A 23,586-nucleotide genomic window follows, 5' to 3' on the forward strand; every position below is an offset into this window, starting at 1 on the left:
AATTAGGCTAGTGTTGAACATATCATCATTAAAATCTCTAAGCTCAGAAAGTAGAGGTGAGTTTTCTCCAATTTTTTTCATTTGTCTTTCTAACATAATTGAAATCTCCAATAATGTTCTAAGGGCCCAGGATGTTCTAAACCAAAATATTAAAATTTTCCCATACTTTTTCTTCTTAAGTGACTTATTATCACCAGAAATGAAGGTAATCAAAATTCTTATAGATATAATGGAAAAATAATTATGTGTGAATTATGCATAGTGAATAAAGGATAAATGAAATATTTGAGGAATTCTATTTAACCCCTAATTAAGCACTAGGAAATATGTGAAAATTTTTAACGCTACCATCTTGAGGGAAATTGATGAACCCCAGGAAAACCAAACCAAACTAACCCACCAGCCTAGCCTAGGGTAAAGTTGGTTGTCCTTGCAAGCCATCTAAAATGTGTGTATAATGTTGTGTGGCTTTGAAAGATCTTAGACTCTAGTAGTTAGAATTGTCTATGATTGATTTGTTTGTTTAAAGACATTAATGGTTGGTTTGAGTTCAAGTGTTTAGTGATTTAAAAGTTATGAATTTATTTTAAGCGTGATTTTTTTATTCATGTTACTTAGCTTTAAGTTTTAAAAAATATAGCACTAAAAAAATTTTAAGTTATAGAAGTCATTGATTATCAAGTCCTTGGGTCATATTTGTAATATTATTAATTCTCCAAATTAGGGCTAGAGAGTGTTGACCACATTTTTGAATGTGGTCAATCTCCATATACCAAACATTCATCATCCATACATAAATCACTAAAATAAACTCTAAAACTTTAAATCAAACTCATCACTGTGTTTTGGCATGGTGGCCTGATCATTTACCAATAAAATTATCATTTGATAGCCACCCTTGATTATCATTTGATCATCTGATCTATGAATTAATAATCACCAAATGATTACTACTTGCATGATCATTACAAAGCTAAAATTCATCCAATCATTAAACTTCATTGATCAATTCAAAATTCAAATAAAAATCAAATATTAAATTCTTCAGTTGATAGTCCTGAGTTATAATTAGTTGATCACCTGTTCAATCACTAACGATCATTGATGTTTGTCAATTTTCATATCATTTCAAACTCTAAATTAAATTTAGTGACTAAACTCATAGTCTATTCAAAATTCCAAAATTTAATGTTAGAACAAAACCTAATATCACTTAGTCCATAACCTAATTTTGAAAAAATTTCTATTGCCCTCAAACCTTAGCAAATGACTTTGGATTCATAATCAATCACTTGCATATCGGTTAGGTATATCTCTATTGTCAACCATATCAATTCATAGCCATTTAAAAATCCCTAACTCTGGAAACTCAAAGCAATTCTATAGCCTATAAAACCTTCAAATATTTATAGCCTATAACATATTATCATCAAACTTAGTGATCAAGATCATCATCACTAGCATGGTATGTTAAAACAGTATTGAACCTTGGTTGATCGTTGAACAAGGTTATCATAGAACCCAAAAACCCTAAACCAATATGAATAAAATTTTCTTAAACCTCAATATGGCTTAGTCAAACCAAGCCATGCAACCTCCTCCATAATTCCCAAAATATTATTTGGAGTGCATTAAACCAATTTTCAAACCCTGGCTAACATAGGTTAACCAAATTACCATTTTACCCCTTTAAAATACATTATATGAATGGAGACCCCATCAAACCTTCATTGACCAAGTTAACTTAGAATTGACCAAAGGGGCCCTTTAGCCCTTAAGAATGCAATTTCAACTAAATGGCCTCACCAAATTATGGGACCACATCTAACATGTCCAAAATATTATTTAGAATGAGTTAGACCCATCATTGACCCCTGATCAAATATGTTTAACCAAGTCAACCATGGTTGACCAAAATTAACCATATATGCTTTTAAAATATAAAACTCTAGATTTTGATCATACCAATGAACCAAAATCAAGGGGATAGATCCTTAGATCCCCATGAGTCAACTTAAAATGTTTAAACCCATGGGCCCATCTTGTTTAGCCATTTGGGTTGAACTAAGTGGAGTAAATGGGATTTTTGTCTACTAAAACCCAATCCTTGTAATATTAAATACCCTAAATGGTTGTAGTAGCTGTGTATTGACCCAATGTATATGACCCATGAGGCTAACACATGGTTTGTCCTGGATCAACCATTCGAGTTGAGCCATGCCAACCAAAACCTACTTTCTTATGTCCATTCTTGATCTAGCCCAAATTGGACCTAACCAGTGGTTTGGATAGACTCTAGAACCTTCTCTTTACAACTTAGGTCAAGCTCTTGCCACCTTAGCTTCTGATGTGGCAAGATGCCCTAAAATAATCTCTCTCTAATTATTGGTTCAACCATAACTCCCTCAATAACTAACCATGTGCTTTCAAACTCTCTAGAACCTTCCCTTAGATCCTATTGGTCAGTCCTTAACTGAAATGAATGTTGACCTTGGCTTAGGTGGTAAGATCCAAGCCCTCCATCCTATTTTCTATCTTATAAATACCCCCTCTTTGGTTGAGAAAAGGGTTGTTCCAATCATTTCCATATCTCCACAACAAATTCCTTATCTCCTGCATAGTTCCCTACAACCTCCTTTAGTTCAAGAAAATCCCAACCAATAAGAGAGAGAAAGAAGGAGAGAGAAAGAACTATCTCAATCCATCTTTTGAACTAGTGGAAATTAGCTCTTGGAGTCTTCTATGAACCTGAAGAAGATATTTCAAGAATTTCATAGAGTATAAGATCTTGCAAATTCATTCCTGGTTAAAAAAATATCTTGACTTGAAATTTTAAATTCAAATTGATATATTCAAAAGATCTTAATGTATGAAGACTCCAAACTCCATGGATTGAAATTATATTGTATCATGGTCCTCTATTTCAAATTGCATCATATTTGGGTGGTTAGATCATAAGCTATAAGCATTTGAAAATTTAATTAAACTTAAACTAAATAAGTGTTGTAGTTATAGACCTAAGTCTTGTGATTTGGATGATAATAAACATTATTGGATTTCTCACTATGTTATCTCATGATAATTGAATTGATTGCATATTTGTTTTAGCCCTACTTTCTAACATTTTAGGACCACAGCTCACTTGCAACCTCGATTAGCTTAAGACATGGTAGACTAGGATTAAAGTCTATATTTTTAGTCTTTTTGTACTTTTTACATTTTTTGAGTCAATCATGTATTCTGGTGGATCTTAAAGCTAAGTAACCTTACAAACAAACACTCAAGATAGTTAGTCAATGAGTTAAAAAAAAATTTATTTTTAAATTATTCATAAAGGATGACTTATATCATAATGGAGGATCAGTTAACCATAAAACTCTAATTAGGGCACTTTGTTAATTGAGATTAATTAAACTAATCATAATGGATGATCCTTATCATACTTGATGGTCATTTATAATTATTACATTAAGACGCAAATCATAATTTAGACAATATTTCAATATTTAGATTTTTGTCTAATCTTATCATATGATATGTATCATATTGTATGATCTATGAAAATCATGTCGAAATTGATCCCGTGATTAGGAAAAAAATTATGGTTAATTTGCACGATCAAATCACAAATGATGATTTGATCGATAGTATTATACGACTCAATTCTTACATGAGATGATAATTAATGACCACCCATCGTACTAAGAAATTATACATGATGTTTATACTAATCATACAGGATGATTTGACCAATTGTGCTGCACGACACAATTCTTACATGGGATGATAATTAATAGTCATTTATCGTACAAGGTGAAAATTTTATAGTTTTTAACTAATCATATAGAATAATTCCCCATTTTTGTACTATACTTACCAATCATTATATGGGATGATAATTTATCGACACCAATCATACTAGATGATCAGTACAAACCATTGAACTAATCGTACAGGACAATACAGTTTGTACTTTTCAAATGGCTATATAATACTAATTGTACTGGATGATGATTTCAATCATTTGGACAATTCGTTCATCTCTTTGAATTTATTGTACATGATCTATCTCTTTGTACAATACTAATAAGAGTACTTTGAACTAATCGTATAGAACAATCTTGGATCATATTAGATGATTAGAGAGGCTATTTAAGCTTTCAAAATGGCTTACCTAAGAGACTTTTTGCTACTAAAGTGTTTTGAGTGGGAGCAAAAGGTGCTTATGAGAGCTTTGCAAGAGAGAAGAGAGGAAGACTTATTATAAGGGAGATTTGTGAGGGATTCACAAGGTTTCTCAAAGCAAGGTTCTTCCTTATCTTCTTCAAGCTTCTGCCTTGATTCATTGGAGGCTCTAGAAAGACATTCAATAGTACTAGGTCTTGGTTCTTTTCCATCTCCAAGTGGGAGAAAAATGATATCTTGTTCATCTGCCATCTTTAGGAGTGAGAAAAAGGTTTCCAGGTTATCTTCCTTCACGAGGAGAGTGAAAAAGAGTAAGAACCTCTGTTGCACCGGGTTGGTAGAAGAGATTTTGTTAGTGATTCTCCACCTTGTTATGAAAAAAAAGAAGAGACACTACTTTTGGTTCAATAACTAGAATGAAGAGTTATGAGGAGTGGATGTTGGTCAGGTTAGATTGAACCATTATGAAATCCAATGTGTTTGTTCTTATTATTTTTAACATTTTTATTGTTCTATAATTTACTATATGGTTGACAAGCTCTGATTTTCTATTATTATGAAATTAATTTGCTTTAACATCAAGTTATAAAAAGATTTTATTTTTGTTAAAGAAGTTTTTAATATAACCAATTGACCCCCCTCTTATTTAGACTCAGGCTAGTTATTTGAGGTCTCATGACCTTCCCGAATGTTCAAGTGGAATCAGAGTGGGATTAAAAATATAAGTCTTAGAAAACTTTTGAAAAATGATTCATGGCTAATTTTGGTAATCGTAATATCGTGGAAGGGTATTCGATCACATGACCACCTTTATTTGATAATATTCCTTTTATTTTTTTTTCTAATTTCACATGTCTACTTTCTTCCAATCTATAGATTATTGCATGTGAATGTTAATTTAGGGCTGATACTCTTCACCTTCTTATATTGTAAATGGCATTAAAAATGAATTACCTTTTTTTAATGGAGTATAGTGATAAAGATTTAGCCCAATTAAATGCAAAATATTTAAACTACTTTTTCTATTCTTTTAAATTTGATGATTACATGTGTGTTTCTACTTGCACAACTAGTAAAAAAATTTGGGATAAACTATTCATAACCTAAGGAACAAATAAAGTGAAATAATCTGGGCTAAAAATTCTACTTCATGATTATGAACTATTTCGAATGAAACCTAGTGAATCTATTTATGAAATGTATACTATGCTCACTCAAAGTGTCACTTCCCTATATTCATTAGGTAGAGAATGTACAAATTTGAGTAAAGTTAACAAGATTTTGCATTGTCTAACTAGTTCCTACAAAGGAAAAATCACTGCTATTATTGAATTCAAAGATCTTAATATTTATTTAATTGATAACTTATTTAGACCACTCATTACTTATGACTTTTTTTTTTGATGAATGCAATTTGCAATTAATAAGAAAAAAAGGAGCTTGATACAAACTAAAGAAAAGGCTTACATTCCTCCTTCAATAAAGAACAAAGAGAAGGAGGAATGTTAGCAAAAGAAGAACTATCAAACTAAAAGTTGTTTTCTCTTGGCAAAGTAGCACACAAATCAGCTACCTTAATACAACTCCTATGAACATGATGAAGAATTACCTTATTGAAGTCAGTCAAGAAGAGAAAATCCTCCTCAATCCAATTATATCCTTGCCACTTAGCCTTGTTCAACGAATGTTGAATGAATTTGATAACATTGATGTTATCACCTTCAATTATTACTCCTTTACTTTCAAGCATCCACGGTTGAATGAGTCTTCTAAGTGTCATAACAGCATCCAATTCAAGATTAGCTATATCCCAATGTGTTTTCTTTTCACTGAAGCAATCAATAATCTCCCTTTATAGTCTCTAAAGCAACCTCCAATTCCAGCACTATAAGAAGTAAGTAGAGATGCATCCACATTAATCTTAATCCAATCAAGCGGTGGAGGGTGCCAAATGGTTTGAAACTCCCTAGGGAGATTAGCACCCCAGCTATCAATGAAAGGATTAGAGGTTTTTACAGCAGAAAATAGCATATTAGCTGCTAAAGTAGAAATGGGAATAGCAGTTTTCCAATGTTTTACAGCAGTCCTGTTCCACCAATTGTAATACACAACATTGCAATAAAGCCCAGCTGTATTTGGAGCAAATGTAGATAGAATTCTCAGCTCAACTAAGCATTCATTTATAGACTCAAAAACAGGAATATAAATTCCCCAGCTCTGGATTGGTCTTATGATTTTTTGCAGTTCTATGCAACAGACAGAGATGTGTTCCAGATTTTCACACTCTAGACAGCCTCTAGCACACAAGTCTTCATTTGTTAGTTTCTGTATTTCAAGAAATCATTAGTAGGGATAGCTGCTTTACTCATTCTCCGCCAGAAAAGCTCTACATGAGCTGACAGTTTCAGTTTCCTCAACCAAGCATTACTTCTGACTAAGAAGTGAGTCAAAAGCATATTTGATGTAGGTGAGAAAAGAGAAAAAAAGAAAATAGTTAATTTGAAGGCTAATGATTCTGAAAGTGATAATTCTTTATCTTAAGAATATGATAACAATCCCCTAATGACAAGATAATTCAAAAGCTTTTTTGAAAAAAAAAGCAAAAGCACTGTCATTAATGAAATAAAGGAAAATCTAATAAGAATTTCTAGGCTTCTTTTGATATCATCTATTTTAGATGCAGGAAGCTAGGACACATGAGGACTTATTGACCAAATTTTAAAACTCACCCAATCAAGGAGAATGGTGATGAAAAAGACAAATTCAAGAAGAACAAGCAACGGACTTAGAAGGCCTTTTGGGTAGACTTTGCTTTAGACTCACCTAAGATAGAAGCTGAAGAGAAGGTAACCAACCTATGCTTAATGGCAGAAAACTAAGGTATGTGAGCTTTCTTATAATTAATTATTTAAAGTTTATAAGAAATACATAATATAAATATAAAGCTCAATAAAATATATCTAACATAATTCTAATTTTTCATATCTGTAAAATGAGTTTGAATGCTTTAGGAAAGATCACTCTTTCTTGCATAATAATTATTTGATCTTACTTAATGAATTTGATTCATTAAAAAAGAAGCACCTTGATTTAACTACTATGCATGATTCCTAGAAAGTATCTCATGTTGATTTAGATAATTCTTTTAAAGATTCAAAGGCATGTATATATGAAGCTGATGATATGGAGCATGCATTAAAAACTGATTATTGATATGGAGCATGCCATAAACCACAACATAACATGCAAGCATTTTATCCTTCAAACTGTAAGGTGGATCCCAAACTTATTTGGGTTCCAATATTTAATCAATGATGATTTTATAGGTCTACTCTAACAAAAAGCCCAGTGAGAGCATGTGATACCTGGAAAACTGATGTTTAAGGCATTTGACTAGAGATGTAAAGAAATTCATCATGTTGGAGGCCAGGGCATGAGGTAAGGAAACACTTAGAGATAATACCACTAGGAATGTGGTTGGATCACGTATAATTAGTAACTCAAAAAATTTAATGATTAAAAATGTTTTACTAGTACATGTCATAAAAAATAATTTTCTCACCCTTAGACAACTCTGTGGTAAAGGCTTCGACATAAAATCTTAATCTACCAGCTGCATGATTTGCTTAAACAAAAATACTATTTTATAAGGAAAAAACAATTAATAATGTTTACATACTAGATTTGAATTGCATTGATTCTGCTACTTTTATTTTCCTAAAAATTATTGGTAATGAATCCTTATTATGACATAGGAGATTATGTCATACAAGAATGAAAAGTTTTAGAAAAATCACCGAAAGAGACATAGTGAGAGGCATACCTAAGCTAGAATTCACTAAGGACCACTTGTGTGATGCCTGTTAGTTAAAAAAAAAATAAGTCAAATCACCCTTCCACTAAATTAAGGACATTAACACTAACAAACCATTACAAGTCCTTCATATGAATTTTTTGGACCTGTTAGCCCTACAAGCCTATTAAGGAAGGTCTTCGAGTATGTTACTGTTGATGATTACTCGAGATTTACTTGGGTTAGATTCTTGTCTCTTAAATGTGAATCATTTGAGGAGTTTAGGATATTCTCCACTTAAATTCAGAGGAAACTAGGTGTGAAATTCTGACCATTCATAGTGACCATGTTGAAGAATTTGAAAAAAAAAATGAATCTTACTATGAGGATCAAGGGATAGATCATAAATTTTTAGCACTTAAAACACCTCAGCGGAATGGGGTAGCTGAAATAAAGAACAAGACCTTAGTAGAAGCCACTAGGCAAAAATAATAAATTCAACCTATTATGTTCTAAATAGGGTAAATGTTAAATCAAAGCTAAATAAGACACCCTATGAAATCCTTAATAATAAGATACCCAGCCTCTCTCATATTTATATCTTTGGATGTGAAGTGTTCATTCTAAATAATAAGAAATTTTTGCTAATAAAGTTTGACCCCAAATATGATGGAGTCTTCATAGGATACTCAAATGTTAAAAAAATCCTTTAAAGTTTTTAATAAATGGACACTGGTGGAAGAGGAGGCTACTCATGTAGTTTTTTATGAATCTAAATAATATTAGAGGGTCTAGGTTAGAAGAAGAAGAAGTGGTTGAAGTCACTTAAGGAGTATAATCTATAAATCTAGAAGAAAGGGTAGAACCTAAAAATCTATTGCCTAGAGAATGAAGATATTCTTCAATTAATCCTAACAAACAGATCTTAGGAGACCCATCTAAAGTTGTAAGAACTAGACATGGACTTAGGAAAGAAGTTATGCACTCTACTATTATCTCAATGTTTATACTTATAAACATAAATCATTTATTATCTGATGAATTCTAATTCCGAGCTATAAAAGAAGAACTGAATCAATTTACTAGAAATAATGCATGGGATATAGTTAAAAGCCCTAAGGAATGAATTTTCAAAAATAAGATGGATAACTCTAATGTAGTGCTTAGAAATAAAGTAAGACTAGTGGCTAAGGGGTACAACCAAATAGAAGAGATTGACTTTGAAGAAACTTTATCTCTTGTAGCTAGAATACAAGCAATAGTGGTGCTACTAGCTTTTTTCTACCCTTTTTTTTTTGAAAGAAATGCTAAATTGCATTAAAAGACAATAAAAAAACTACAAGTCAAGTCAAACCTAAAGCATCACATTCCTCCTTCAAGAAATAGAAGAAAGAAGGAGGAATCAAAGCATCATGAAGATCTTCCCACAAAAAAGAACTAACTAGTGTCAAATTAGCACAAATATCCACTAATTTGTTGTCATTCCTATTTGAATGGGAAAAAAACAATTTGCTTAAACTAAAGCAAGAAAGCCAAATTATCATCAATTAATCTACTAACCTTCCAATTTTTGACCGAATTTTGTATAAATTTTGATGATATTGAAGTTGTCCCCTTCGATGATCACACCTTGAGCCTCAAACATACAATTTTGAAACACATTCTTCAGATACAACACTGCTAATAACTCCAATTGCGATATGTCCCAATGCAAGGACTGATTTCCAAAAGCAACCAAAAATCTCCCCTTCTTATCTTTGGCCACACCGCCAATTCGAGCCAAATGATTTCTCTTAAGAGCTGCATCTATATTTATCTTAATCCACCTGGGAGGAGGAGGATGCCAAGGAGAAAACAACAAAAGCTAGTTAGCATCCCAATTTTTTGGTTGGAGATTTAAAAAGTTACTTCTTACTGCAAAAGAGATAACATTTGCAGCTATGTTGTTATCAGAATCCTCATCTTTGCCATGAACCAACTTGCACCTGCTCTTCCAAACAAGAAAAACCGTAGTACAAAAAATATTTGCTAAAATTAGAATTCTTCCCCACGTATCTTTGAAGACTTTCCAAACAATCTTCAAAACTGTTAAAAACTGAAACAATAAATCCCCAACTATTCAGTAAATCAATTACCTTCCTTAACTTGGAACAATTCCCTACTAAGTGGCTGTAATTTTCATCTTCTCAACAACCCCTTGGACATTCAGAATAGTTACTTAACCTCCTTTTCACAAGAAAGGAATTACAAGGAATGGCATAATTACAAAGTCTCCACCAAAAAAGTTCAATTTTCGGTTTCAACTTAAGTTTTTTCATCCAATTCCAATGAGCAAATTCATTTTTATGAACCATAGCATCCTCACACACCAAGGCTGTAATTGATTTCCCAGTAAATTTTCCCTTCAATTCAATAGCATCTGAAATTCTGTCATTCCTGATAGGAATTTTACTAATAAGGATTAAAAGTTGTTCACCAAAAACAACCTTCAATTTATCCAGATTCCAATGGCCATTGGAAATAAAAGAGCTAAGAAAGATCTCTGAATTTTCATGAATATTGACAAATGTCGGCCAGGATGCAATACATCTGTCTAAAATCCAGGAATCCTGCAGCCAATTGATTGATTTACCATTGGACAGCTCCCATCTAACAATATTTTTAAGAAAATTAGCTCCCATAGTGATAATCTTCCAAGTCGAAGAACAACCTTTCTTCACTTTACCCGACCACACATCTCCTCCATACTTAGCTCTAAGAATAAGATTCAATAGTGTATTTGGCTTAGAGAAAAAATTCCAAGCAAATTTGGCACGTAACGGACCAACCTTCAAAACTGATGAAAATAAGCCTCTGCCACCCTCATTCTTTGGTCTACAAAGTAAATTCCAAGATGCATAATGGAGGCCATCTTTACCATTATTTTTACTCCATAAGAACCCTCTACACATCTTATCAAACTCCTTATTAATGCTCAAAGGAACCAATGAAAATGTAGATAAAAACGAAGGAAGGGAAAGGAATGCTGATTTAGCTAATACCAATTTACCTTCTAATGAAATACACTTCTTACCCCATGTATTCAGTTTACTAGCCGCAACTTCCAATAATACCTGGAAATCCGATGCCACCATTCTTCTCAAAGTCATTTTAACACCGAGATAGGTAATTTTCTTCACAACCATGAATTTAAGCTGTTTAACAATCTTTTCCTGAGTACTTCTCTTGGTGTTCTTTCCAAAAAGAATCATGGATTTAGAAGTGTTCACTTTTTGTCTCGTCCAACCACAATAACTGGATATAATCTTCTTTAATTCCTTAACCTCTTTAATCTTTGCCTCCGAAAAGATTAAAATGTCATCCGCATAGAGTAAGTGAGATACTCTAGGAGATAATAGAGAAATTGAAATACCCAAACCATTTCTTCTTAAAAATAAAGCATCAGAAAGAATTTGAGAGCATAAAATGAATAAAAATGGGGATAAAGGGCAACCTTGCCTAAATCCACACTTTCCTTCAATCCATTCAGTTTTCTTCCCATTGATCAAAATGCAATACTTGTGATTAAGTACACATTGCAATAAAAGTTCCAAAACTTTATTAGGAAAATTGAAACGAATGAGTAGTTGCCTTAACGTTTGCCATCCCATACTATCATAAGCTTGTTCCATGTCAAGCTTAATGGCTACCATCCCTCTTCTTGATTTGGACCACCTGAATTTGTTAAATACCTCCTGAGCCAAAAGCACATAATCAGATAAAGAACGACCTCTTACAAAAGCCGCTTGGTCCATCGAAATGATCTTATGTATGACTCTTTCCAATCTATTCAGTAACATTTTCATAATGATTTTATATATAGTCATACACAAACTGATAGGACAGAAGTGAACAGACTCTTGAGGACTTTTGATTTTCGGGATCAATACAATCAAGGTGTCTTTCCAAGACCGATCCATAACACCTGAATTCAGGAAATGATTAACCGCAAGCCAAACATCTTCTTTAACCACGTCCCAAAAGTCCTTGAAAAAAGAGAGGGTAATCCCGTCCAAACTTGGAGAAATGCTTCTTACCTAATTTTCCACAACCACCTGTAATTCCTCCCTTGTAAACTTAGCATCAAGCATAATTTGGTCAACATTACTAATGACAGCAGATGGATTCAGCCACCCATCTAATGAACATTTTCTGTGTTGCCATTTCAACTTGAAAAAATCTGAGAAAGTCCTCTGGATCACAGCTTCATCTTCCGAAATAATACCATCCTTAGTCATTATATAACTAATCCAGTTGTTATTTCTTCTAGCATTGGCAAAAGAATGAAAAGAAGACGAATTACAATCACCTTCGTCCATCCATCTTGCTTTAGCCCTTTGTCTCCACCAAGTGTTGAGCCTAGCCAAAGTAACACTGAGTTCGTTAATTTTAAACCTCAAAAGATGTAATATATCAAAAGATATCAAACCTTCATCCTCCTCCATCTGAATTTCCAGAATTTCATTCTTCAGTTTATCCCTTAATAAATTCAGATTCATGAACTTTGCCTTACTCCAGTAAAAGTGACCTCTTAGAGTCCTCTTGAGTTTTAAATTGAGAGCAGATGGTGGATAACCCAAACAGTTTTTAAGCCAAATTTTCTTCACCAATGTAGTTGCACCATGGTAAGATGCCCAAGTCTCTTCATAATGGATATCCCTGTTTGAACTCTCCATAAGTTTGTAGATATCCAACAGTATCGGACAATGATCCAATGCTATACAGGATAAGTGCTTAACTATAGCAAGATGGATGTTGTTCAATGCAGAGGAATTAATCAAACACCTGTCTAACTTCTCCAATATCCTGGCATTACCAGTTTTATTGTTACACCAAGTGAACCTTGGTCCCATTGATTTCACCTCATGAAGATCATTAATGATCATGAAGTTATTAAAATCCTTTGACCCTTTAGTCAAGCAAAATGTTTTCCCTCTCCTTTTCTTAGTTTGGGAAAGTACACAGTTGAAATGCCCTCCCACTACCATAGGGAGATCATTTGAACAATGCCTTTCAATATCAATCCAAAGTTTCTTCCTTTCGTGAGCATTTGTACTGCCATACACAGAAGCAACAATCCAGCTACCTTTGCCGTGAACCTCCAGTTTACCCAAAATCATCTGAGAAGAAGCTTCAATAACAGAAAAAGCTACTAAGTCATTCCTCCATATTACCATTAGACCACCTGACAAACCAACAGATGGAACTACAAAAGAGTCCCAATTCGTGCCCAAAAATTTCATAAGGTGGCTATTATCTTGAGAATTAATTTTCATTTCCAATAATCCTACAAAGAAAACCCTATGATCCTTGATCACCTCCTTAAGATATAGAGCAGCCTCCACCTTCTTGGCTCCTCTATAATTCCAAAACAACAATAAAGTCATCGCTTAATGATGGGGGAAGGCACCCCAACCTTCTTAGCTTTTCCACCTTCCATCTTCCTGTTATGAGGAATAACGTTGCCAGACCCAAGGGATCTATGCTCTTTAATAAGCTTAGTCTTTTTCTCATAAGAATGACTCCCGCCCATTGAAGTGTTATTAACAGGCAAATCCTTAATTTTCTTCTGAAAAGCCTCTGGTAGCAACTCTATGCCTCTATCAAAGACGTTTAAGGCTAAGTCTTTATTAGAATAAAAAATTTCCCCTTCCTCTATACCATTCACATTATCAGAATCAAATGCTTTCACCTCATTTAATTCTTCTAATCCAAACAAAACATCAAATTTATTAAGAATTTCCACACCAGAATTATCACCTTTATTCCCTTCCTGTTTCGCTTCCTTCACCATCTGAGCTTCCATAGCAGGGCAATCTTCCATAGAAGTTTCATTCACACCCGCTCTAGGAATAAGGAAATCCTTATTAGCTTCACCTTGCTCCTCTACCAACTTACCCATCATTTTCAAATTAGTAACTCCATTTTTAGGAATAAACAATTTCTTCATAGGGAGAGAAAATTTTTTGTTAAAAAATCTCCTGTTTGCAGCAACCTTATTAAAACTTTTTTTACCATGATTCACTTAAATCCAGGAGTTACCTTCAGCCTTCCCATCTTCAATAACAGATTTTATAGCAAACTTTTGAGAGATCTGTCCACCATCCATTCTAGCAGTATGAGCAATGCTAGATTCCACTACCACCTTATTCTTCAAATCAGCACATGCTTTTAAAGCATGTCCAATTTTTCAACACTCAAAACAGATCATAGATACCCCTTCATACTCTACTTTTTGATAAAATTCTCCAGCTAAACCCTTCACCCAAACACCTTGTGGCAGCTTCAAATCAAGAGGAATGCAAACACAAACTCGAGCAAATTCCCTTCTACTCAACTGGAACATATTCCCATCAAGAAGGTACGGCTTGCCAACCAGAGAAGCAATTCTACAAATGTTTACCTCATCCCAACACTGTAGAGGTAAATTGGGTAGTCTAATCCATACAGGAGAAGTAATGCCCTTGAGAGACGTTGGATTGAAAGTAGCCGACCATTTATCCACTCCAACAACCTGCCCCCTAATCCACCAAGGGACACCTGAAAGAATACTTTCTAAAGCCTTCAAGTCTTCAAAAGAGCACAAAAACTATCCAAGTCCCAAGCCTGTGATGTGGAATTTCCCAAATTTATCCCACTGTCTTCTCAAGTCTGTGTGAAATAGAATATTGTCACCAATGATCTTCACAACAATGGCTTTTTCTAATTTTTTAGTATTTTCCAATTCCTTATCAACAAGAAGTAAAGCCACTTTACCATCTTCAGACAAGAAAGAACCCAGATCCAGATTGTCTACCCTCACATTAGGTCATTTACTACAAACCGAATTAACCTTCACATTGCCATCCTTATTCACATCAGAATTAAAATTGGCTAAAAATACTTCAGGAACAACCACTGGAAGATCAACATTCTTCTTTAGAGACAAATCCACATCCACATTAATTACATCCTACGTACTGCTGATAACCAAAAAATCTAAGAGAATATCTCGATTAACCGGTGAAGAAGGCAGAGATTTCGAGTTGAAACCTTTATTAGAAGTAAGTTTTCCTCCAACCGATGAAGAGGTTTCTAAACCACAACCTCCATCGACATTATCATATCCAACCTGAAAAGCGAAATCTCCCGCTTTTCCAGAAAAAGCTCCTCCACTAAATCCTTACCTTTACCAGGGACGTGAGCGGGAATCACTTTCTTGTCCAACAATCCTCCTTTGTTGATAATCAATGGCTTTTCTTTAAAACCTTTGAAATTATGGTTAAATCCTTCGAGAACCTTTGAACCACCATTAAAAACTTCAGATGAATCAATAATTGGTATAGCCAAATTCTTCTTGTATTTCTTCCATGCTTCCGTTGGAAGGAGCCACCTTTACTCCCAAACTTTCTCTCTCCAGCTTTTGCCTACTTTAAGGGATTCAAATTATACTGAGTGGATGTTAAGAGTTCCTTTCTAAATGAGGTAATAAAAGTGGATGTTTTTGTTGAATAACCCCCAAGCTTTGAAAATTCTCAATCATGTGTTTAAATTTAAAAGGGCATTATATGGACTAAAATAATCACCTAGAGTATGGTATGAAAGAATAAGCACATTTATATTGGATAGAACCTTTGTTAAGGGGAGCTTAGTGTTGCAACTTAGATTTCAAGTATAAGTTTTATATTATGTGAGTTTTTGATGATACAGAAATATTATGGTTATGATTAATATTTCTCCTAACATGCAATAGATATATTTTCTTCGTATTATATATACTAACATTTTAGTGAAATCATAATCAAGACTGCTGAACACTTCAAGATAGATTCATTAGGTTTCATGTAAGGGGTTCTATAAATTTTTTATTTTTCTTGAGTTTGAGAGAGTGTGATTATAAGTAGGTAATCATGCACACACACACTAGAGTAGTGAGTCAAATTTTTTAAAAATTAATCATACTGTAAGATTTTAAATCATACTAGATGGTTTAACTTGGTTGTTTCTCCAAAATGTGGTTAAGCAAATCATGCATGGGTAAACTTTTAATTAATTGATTGTACTATACGATTTTAGGTTCGTATAGATGACCCCTAGAGTATGAAATTGGTACATACCATTTTGTCCCAAACAAACTTAGTACTTTTTGATCTAATTGTACTGCATGAAGTGGGGTTCATACAAACAACTCCTAGAATATGAAATGGGTGCATACGAGTACATCCCACTTGATATCTTCAATTTTTGAATGGATTGTACTATATAATTTTAGCTTCGTACAAACAAATCATAGAGTACAAAATGGTGTCATCAACATTCATACAAAATGAAGCATGATTTTATTAAATATTTTGTATTATATGACATTTAGTTCATATAGATGATTCGTAGTGTACGAATTAGGTTTGTGTAGAATCATACCAAATGAATTTGTTCAGTTTTGAACTATTCATACTGTACGATGTCAATTTATATTAACAACTGATAGAGTACGAAATTGGGTTTGTATAGGATCATACATAGATTTTAAACTATTCATATGTGTGAAGTAAAATCATACTATATGTTCTAAATTCGTTCAACTTGAAAATTTCAATTTTCTGGATGATTTTTCTTGTCTTTCATATATAAGGGTCCTAAAAACTATCACCTACAATCTTTTAGAGTTATTGATGTGAATTTCTTCTAAGAGTAGAAAGGAGAGTGTTTGGGAGAGTGTTTTAGGAGGAAAGGTTGATAGATCATTTGAGAGAAATTTGTAAGGGGATTCACAATAATTCCCAAAGGTAAGGAACTCTTGTTTATTCTTCAAGTTTCTTCATACTTCATTGATGGCTCTTGAGAGAATATTTTCAAATAAGATCCCAGTACTATGCCATCACTAGGATGGTAAAAAGGATGCTGGTTTTTTACCGTCACCTGGGAGGTGAGAAATGATGTTGGTACTATGCCATCACTAGGAGGGTGAGAAAGGACATTGGTAATCTACCATCATAAGAGGCTGAGAAAGGACGTCAGTACTTTGCCTCATCAGGTTGGTGGAAAGAGGTTTTAAAAGGGCTTTTCTGCCTTATTGTGGGAGCAAAATGAGAGTTACTTTTATTTAGTGCAATACTTACAAAATGAGTCTTCAGGGAGTGGATGTAGGTCTAGTTGGATCGAACCAGTATAAAATTTGGTGTTCTTCTATTCTTTTACTTTTTATTACATTTATATTTTATGCACTTTAGTTTATTATGGTTGAAAAATTTTTTTGTAAAAATTTTATTATGGTGCTAAAAAATCTTAAATTGGTTTTCTAAAATCCAAGAGAATTTTTAAATTACTAATTCACCCCCCTCTTGGTTAGCTTTGGGATAACTATATTAGGTCTAACAACCTATTTAAACTTTCAAGTTATGTTAGAGTCTATTTCAAAAATTAAGGTTTATACAACTTTTCTAAACTGATCATGGCTACTTTTAGAAATTGTAACACTCCTAAATGTTATTTGATCACTAGACCACTATTGTTTGATAACATTCATTTTGACTTTTGGAAAACTCGTATGTCTACGTTTATGCAATCACTTGACTATCAGATGTGGATTTTAGTACATGAAGGTTACACTAGACTAACTAGACTTATTTATGATGTTAGGACTGAAACATTATATACTTATTAGACAGTAGAGGAAAAAGAACTAGCTCAGTTAAATACAAAATGTTCAAATAGTTTTTTGTGTGCCCTAAATTCTTAGGTATATATGCATGTTTAAACCTCTAAAATTGGAAATGAATTTGGAATAGACTTTACATAACATATGAAGGAACTAATGAGGTGAAATAATCCAGATTGAACATTTTATTACATGATTATGAACTTTTTTGCATGAAACTGAATGAATCAATCTCTGATATGCATACACATTTTATACAGATAGTTAACTCATTGTATGCCTTAGGTAAGGAACTAATGAATTATGAGAAAGTTAATAAAATCATTCATTATTTACCTACTATTTATGATGCAAAGATAACTGCCAAAACTGAGTGAAAAGACCTACTTATTTATTCTATTAAGAATCTCCTTGGATCACTGATTGCTTAAAACTAAGGAGTGACCCAAAGACATATTTATGCAAGTGATAAGTAGAAGGAGAAAAATATTGCATTGAAAAGGGATGACTCTTTTATTTTTTTTAAGATGCCCAAGGCTAACTTTTTATTATTCAAAGAAAACTAATTACAAACTAGTAGCACCTCTTGATTCCTCCTTTAACAATTTACAGAACAAGGAAGAAATCTTATTAGAGGATAAATCCTCCCAACAAAAACCACTACAAATGGCATAGCTAGCAAAAAGATTTGCTAGCTTATTACATCTTCTATTTACCCAATTAAAAAAAACAAATTTATGGTCCTTCAACAGTAACAGTTCATCTTTCCACTTGCCTTCCAAACCTTGCAAATACTTGATAACATTATAATTGTCTCCCTCTATAATTACTCTTTGATAATCTTGCAACCAATCCTTCTTGATCTCTCCTATAAACTGGACCGAGAATAGCTCAAGAGTAGCAATGTCCCGATGAATATAAGAATGACCATAAGCCAAAAGCAATCTTCCTTTACTATCTACCACCAGTCATTGAATCCTCCTGCCACTTACCATACTTTTGATTTAAAATTTGATACAACAATGAATCCTTCTCTTGGATGACTCTCTAAGCTAACTTTTCTCTTAAAGCATCCACATTATCCACACATGATCAAATTCCTCTACCACTTAGGTCCATTGTTTTACACAATTTGTTCCAGTAACAAAATGCAAACCCAATCTCCCATCTTATTTATTCCAAATAAAATGATGGCAATTCTTTCTAATTCTTTAAGAATGCTCTTTGGAATTAATAAATAAGTGCAATAAAAGTTTAAAATAGTGAGCAGAGTCATTCTGATCAGCAACATTTTACCTTCCAGAGAAAGTTGTTTACTACCCCATACCTCCATGAGCTTCATAGCCTTCTCTATAATGAAATGAAATTCAGCAGCTTTTAACCTTCTCAATGCCATTTTAACTCCTAAACACAATAATTCTTTAACCACTTTATAGCACATTATTCTTTCAATAGCTTTCCTCTTCCTTCTCTTAACATGTCTATTGAATAACATAACAGATTTTTCAAAATTGATCTTCTGCCCTGTCCAGCTACAGAAATCTGTAATTGCCTTTTGATTTCTCTAACTTCTTTGATGTTAGCATGTGAGAAGATAATGATGTCATCTGCATATAAAAGATGGGAAAGATTTGGCAATTTTGACCAATTTGGATACCCATTGCTGCCTCATTTTGCTTGAATTGGTTTGTAAACTACTGAGCACATAAAATGAACAAATAGGGTGAAAGAGGGCACCCTTATCGAAACCCACTCTCCGCATGAATCCACCTAGAAATCTTACCATTAATTATTAAAGAGAATCTCCAAAATTCCACACATTCCATTGTCCAGCTCGATAATTTGTCTGGAAACCCAAAGTATTCTAAAACGCTTTAGAGTTTTCCAACTCATGCTATCATATGCTTGTTCAAAATCAACTTTAAATGAAACCAAACCTTTTCATGATCTTGAACTCTTGAATTTTTGAAAAGCCTCTTGTGCCACTAGAATATGATCCCCCCATAAATGTTCCGTTGATAAATGTAGCTTGTTCCACCGACACGACTTTTTGAATCATCAATTTCATTCTATTCAATAAAATTCTTGCTGCCACCTTGTAAATAGACCTACACAAACTAACTAGTCTATAATTTCATTGTATTGTTGGTACCAAAACCTTTGGAATGAGAACCAGAAGTGTTTCTTTCCATTCAACATTAATTCTTCCCAAATTAAAGAACTAGTTAACCGCATACCAACAATCCTTCTTGATTATGTTCCAATATGATTTCATGAAGGAGTAAGAAACCCCATCATTTCCAGGAGCTATGCTGTCAATTATTTATAATACTACCACCTCCAATTCTTCCACAGAAAACTCTCTGATTAACCATTTTCTATCTTCCTCATCAATCAACTTATTGGGACAAGGCCAACCCTCTAGATATCCTTCCTTTTTTTCCATTTCCCATTGAAAGATTTTAGAAAAATTTCACAAATCTGATTCTGATCTTTAGTAATGGATCCATCTTCATTTTTAATTTTATAAATGCATTTTGAATTCTTTCATGCTGATGCATAAGAGTGAAAGAAGCCAGAATTAGTGTCTACCTCCTTCATCCACCTTACCTTCGCTCTTTGCTTCCACCATGTGTTCAGTTGAGCCAGAACTGTATTCAATTCTCCAATATGTGACCGAAGGATGAAGACTTCCTCTTCTATTAGCCATCCAACCTCCAATTCTTTAGTCTATAATTCTAGAATTTTTGACTTCAGGAATACTCTTTGCTGATCAAACTGTTTGAATTTAGCTCTACTCCTGTAAAACAGAGCCTTTAGAGTTCTTCGAAATTTATAATTCAATGCTTCAACATAATCTGCACTTTTCTTCTTGCCCCAAGCTGCCTTAACCACTCCAACTGAAGCTGGATACGAAGCCCAAACTTCCTCAAACCTTATGATTTTGTTGGATGCAAAGTTTACTTCCAAGAAGTTCAATGGGATTGGGCAATGGTCTGATGTAACCCTTGATAAATGCCTCACCAACAACATATTGTTCTTCAATGCAAATGGACTAACATAGCATCTATCCAACCTCTCCAAGATTCTAGCTTTTCCATTTTTGTTATTGCACCAAGTGAACCTTGGTCCAACAATATTTACTTCATGAAGGTCACATCTTGCAAAGAATGAGCTCATTTCTCTAGCTCCTTGATAAAAACAAAATGTTCTTCCTCCTCTCTTGTATTCCTTAGCTAAAATACAATTAAAATCACCCCCAACTATTAGTGGATTACTGTTAGAACCAAATTCCTCCAGCTTAACCCAAAGAAGCCTTCTGTGAGCCATTTCTCTACAACCATAAACAGTGGCTACTCTCCACTTCCCCATCTTCATGATTTCCAGATCCCCTATAACAACTTGAATTGAAGAAAATAAGTAAAGGAAGCTAATTTGAACTTCCATAATATCATTATTCCTCCAGATAAACCTACAACAGGTACTTGAATAAAATCCCATTCATTGCCAATAAGGCTGTCAATTTCAGGTTTGCTTAAGTTTGAGACTTTGGTTTCCAAAAGTCCTATAAAAAACACCTTGTTTTCTTTCACCACCACCTTCAAATATAGAGAAGCCTACTTTTTTCTAGCTCTTCTACAATTCCAAAACAGAATTGAAGCAATTTAAAGGACAAAAAGGGAAGAACTCCCCTATTTCTCCTTCAATTCATTCTCCAATTTCCTTCCTCTCGGCAATAGCTTTATAGGACCAAGACTTCTAAGATCCTTGGCTAGCTTAATCTTGATGTTGGAAGAACCTCCTTCATTGAAATCTTCTTTCTCATTCCCATCCTAGGCTTTAGGAGAATAGCCTCCTTTATCCAACTTTGTAATTGAAAAAGCTTTAATAGCTTTTGTCTCAACTTTTCCTTCCACAGACGTAATCCCATCCTTGCCATTTTCAACCGTTTGCATAACCTCTTCCTCCACCAGATTACTAAGAAAAGAAAATTTGTTCGTCTTTAAAATGATTTCAGTAATTACTCTAAACTCTATAATTTTTAGATTATTCTCTGTATCTTGTTTAGAAGCCATCTTATCAACAAGTTCAACTTCCCTTTCTCCGTCAGCAATTCCAGCAACATCAATATTCTTCTTCCTGAATTCCTTCTTTGTCCACTGATTAAAATTATTTTGGCTTGAAGTTCTATCAATCATTAATCTTCTTTCCACGAAAAGCATTCCCATTTAAATTTTTCCATCTATAGCTGACATGAATCCAAGGTCCATAGCCACTACCTTCATCTGTACCAGCTTCAAATGTTTTTCTTAATCAAAATAATATAGGGATCCTTGACATAGCAGTCATTCTCACCTGAACTTTTTGATGTCAGCACATCAACCTTTCAATGCAATTGATTTGGTCATGACCAATAACCAAAACAAATGTTGTGAACCCTTTCATATTCGATTTTTTGATAAAATTTTTAGGATCTTCCCTATACCCAAACTCCAAGTGATAGAGATTCTTCAAGTTTGATGTGAACAAAAATTCTGGCAAATTCACATCTTCCCCATTGAAATATATTTTTATCTAATAAATAAGGTTTTCAAACCTTTGAGGTAATACTACAAACATTTATAGGATCCTAACAATAAAGTGGCAAGTTTGGCATTCTTAACCATATAGGTGCTGTCAAACCTTTCAAAGAATTTGGAGAGAATGATTGGCTCTAATTATCCACACCAATAATGTTCCCCTTCACATACCAGGGCACGTTAGCAAGAATAGATTCCACAGCTTCCTTATTTTCAAATAAACACAAGCACCAGCCATTGCCAAGCCAAGTTAAATTGAACTTGCCAATTTGAGACCATTATTTTTTTAGTTCAGTATTAACAATGAAATATGATATATTCTCTCCAAAAACTTTAACCACTAGTGCCTTCTGCAATGCTTTGGTGTTCTCTGACACCTTTTCTTCATACAATTGTACCATCTTTCCATCTTCAGAAAGATAATTCCCAAAGTCCCAGTCTGAATCAAAAATTATTTTGTGGGATTTCTTTTGCCAAGCATTCAGTATGGTATTCCCAGTTGGCTCTTTAGTAGAAGAAACTCCAGCTTCAATAACATCTGTAATAACAGGACCTCTTACAGCCGAATCACAAATTCAAACCCTATTCAAATCTACCTCCTCTGCAGACTTCTCATTCCCAATATTGTTATTAAAATTAATGTCTTTATCTGAATTCTCCTGAATTCCAACATCTTTAAAACCGTCTTCAAATGTATCCATCAACACAGACGTGATAAACTTCTGAAACTTGAGTGACTTCGGGCTCTTTGTAACATCTTCTGAGATTACAATTTCTTTACCTTTGCCAATCACCGGTAATGGTTTTGCATTCATCAATCCTCTTCCATTAATCTCCAATGGATTGTTATAAATGGAAGAAAGCCTTGCTCCATTATTTCTAGTCTTTGAGATGATTCATGAATTTGAATCTCCAAACATATGTAGAGATTTGTTATTCAGAAATTATTTTTGCGAATCAGCAGAAGAATGACAAACTCCACTAGGACAATCGCCGGCATTTAGTCAGTGATCATCCGTTGCCATTGGCCACAGTTTCTCCACCGCCAAATGATTTTTATGAAAATCTTCTTCTCTCACTAGAATCCTGCACCTTCTCTCACTAGAATCCTGCACCGCCAAATGATTTAGAAAGTGATTAATTACAATCAGAGGATGAAGGTGATATTACACTCATAATGAGGCATTTTAGAAGTTTCCTAAGAAGAAAGTAATAGAGATGTTAATAGTGGAATAAGAGTAAGTTCCACAAGAATATGAAGGTTTCTAATAATATAATTTGTAATAAATGAGGGAAGCTTGGACATGTTAAATCCAATTGCCCAAATCTCAAAGCTAATCCTATTAAAGAAA

At 33.6% G+C, this 23,586-nt stretch overlaps 1 protein-coding gene across 1 annotated transcript; it reads right to left on the bottom strand.

Moving 5' to 3' along the window:
* Nucleotides 1–12,054: 12,054 nt before the first annotated feature.
* On the bottom strand, nt 12,055–13,404 carry LOC110095748. The gene has a single exon (XM_020821408.1). It carries the CDS (start codon nt 13,402–13,404, stop codon nt 12,055–12,057), a length of 1,350 nt encoding a protein of 449 aa, XP_020677067.1.
* Between the last annotated feature and the right edge of the window lie 10,182 nt (nt 13,405–23,586).

This window comes from Dendrobium catenatum, unplaced genomic scaffold (genome assembly GCF_001605985.2).
Source record: "Dendrobium catenatum unplaced genomic scaffold, ASM160598v2 fragScaff_scaffold_696, whole genome shotgun sequence".
NCBI lineage: Eukaryota > Viridiplantae > Streptophyta > Magnoliopsida > Asparagales > Orchidaceae > Dendrobium > Dendrobium catenatum.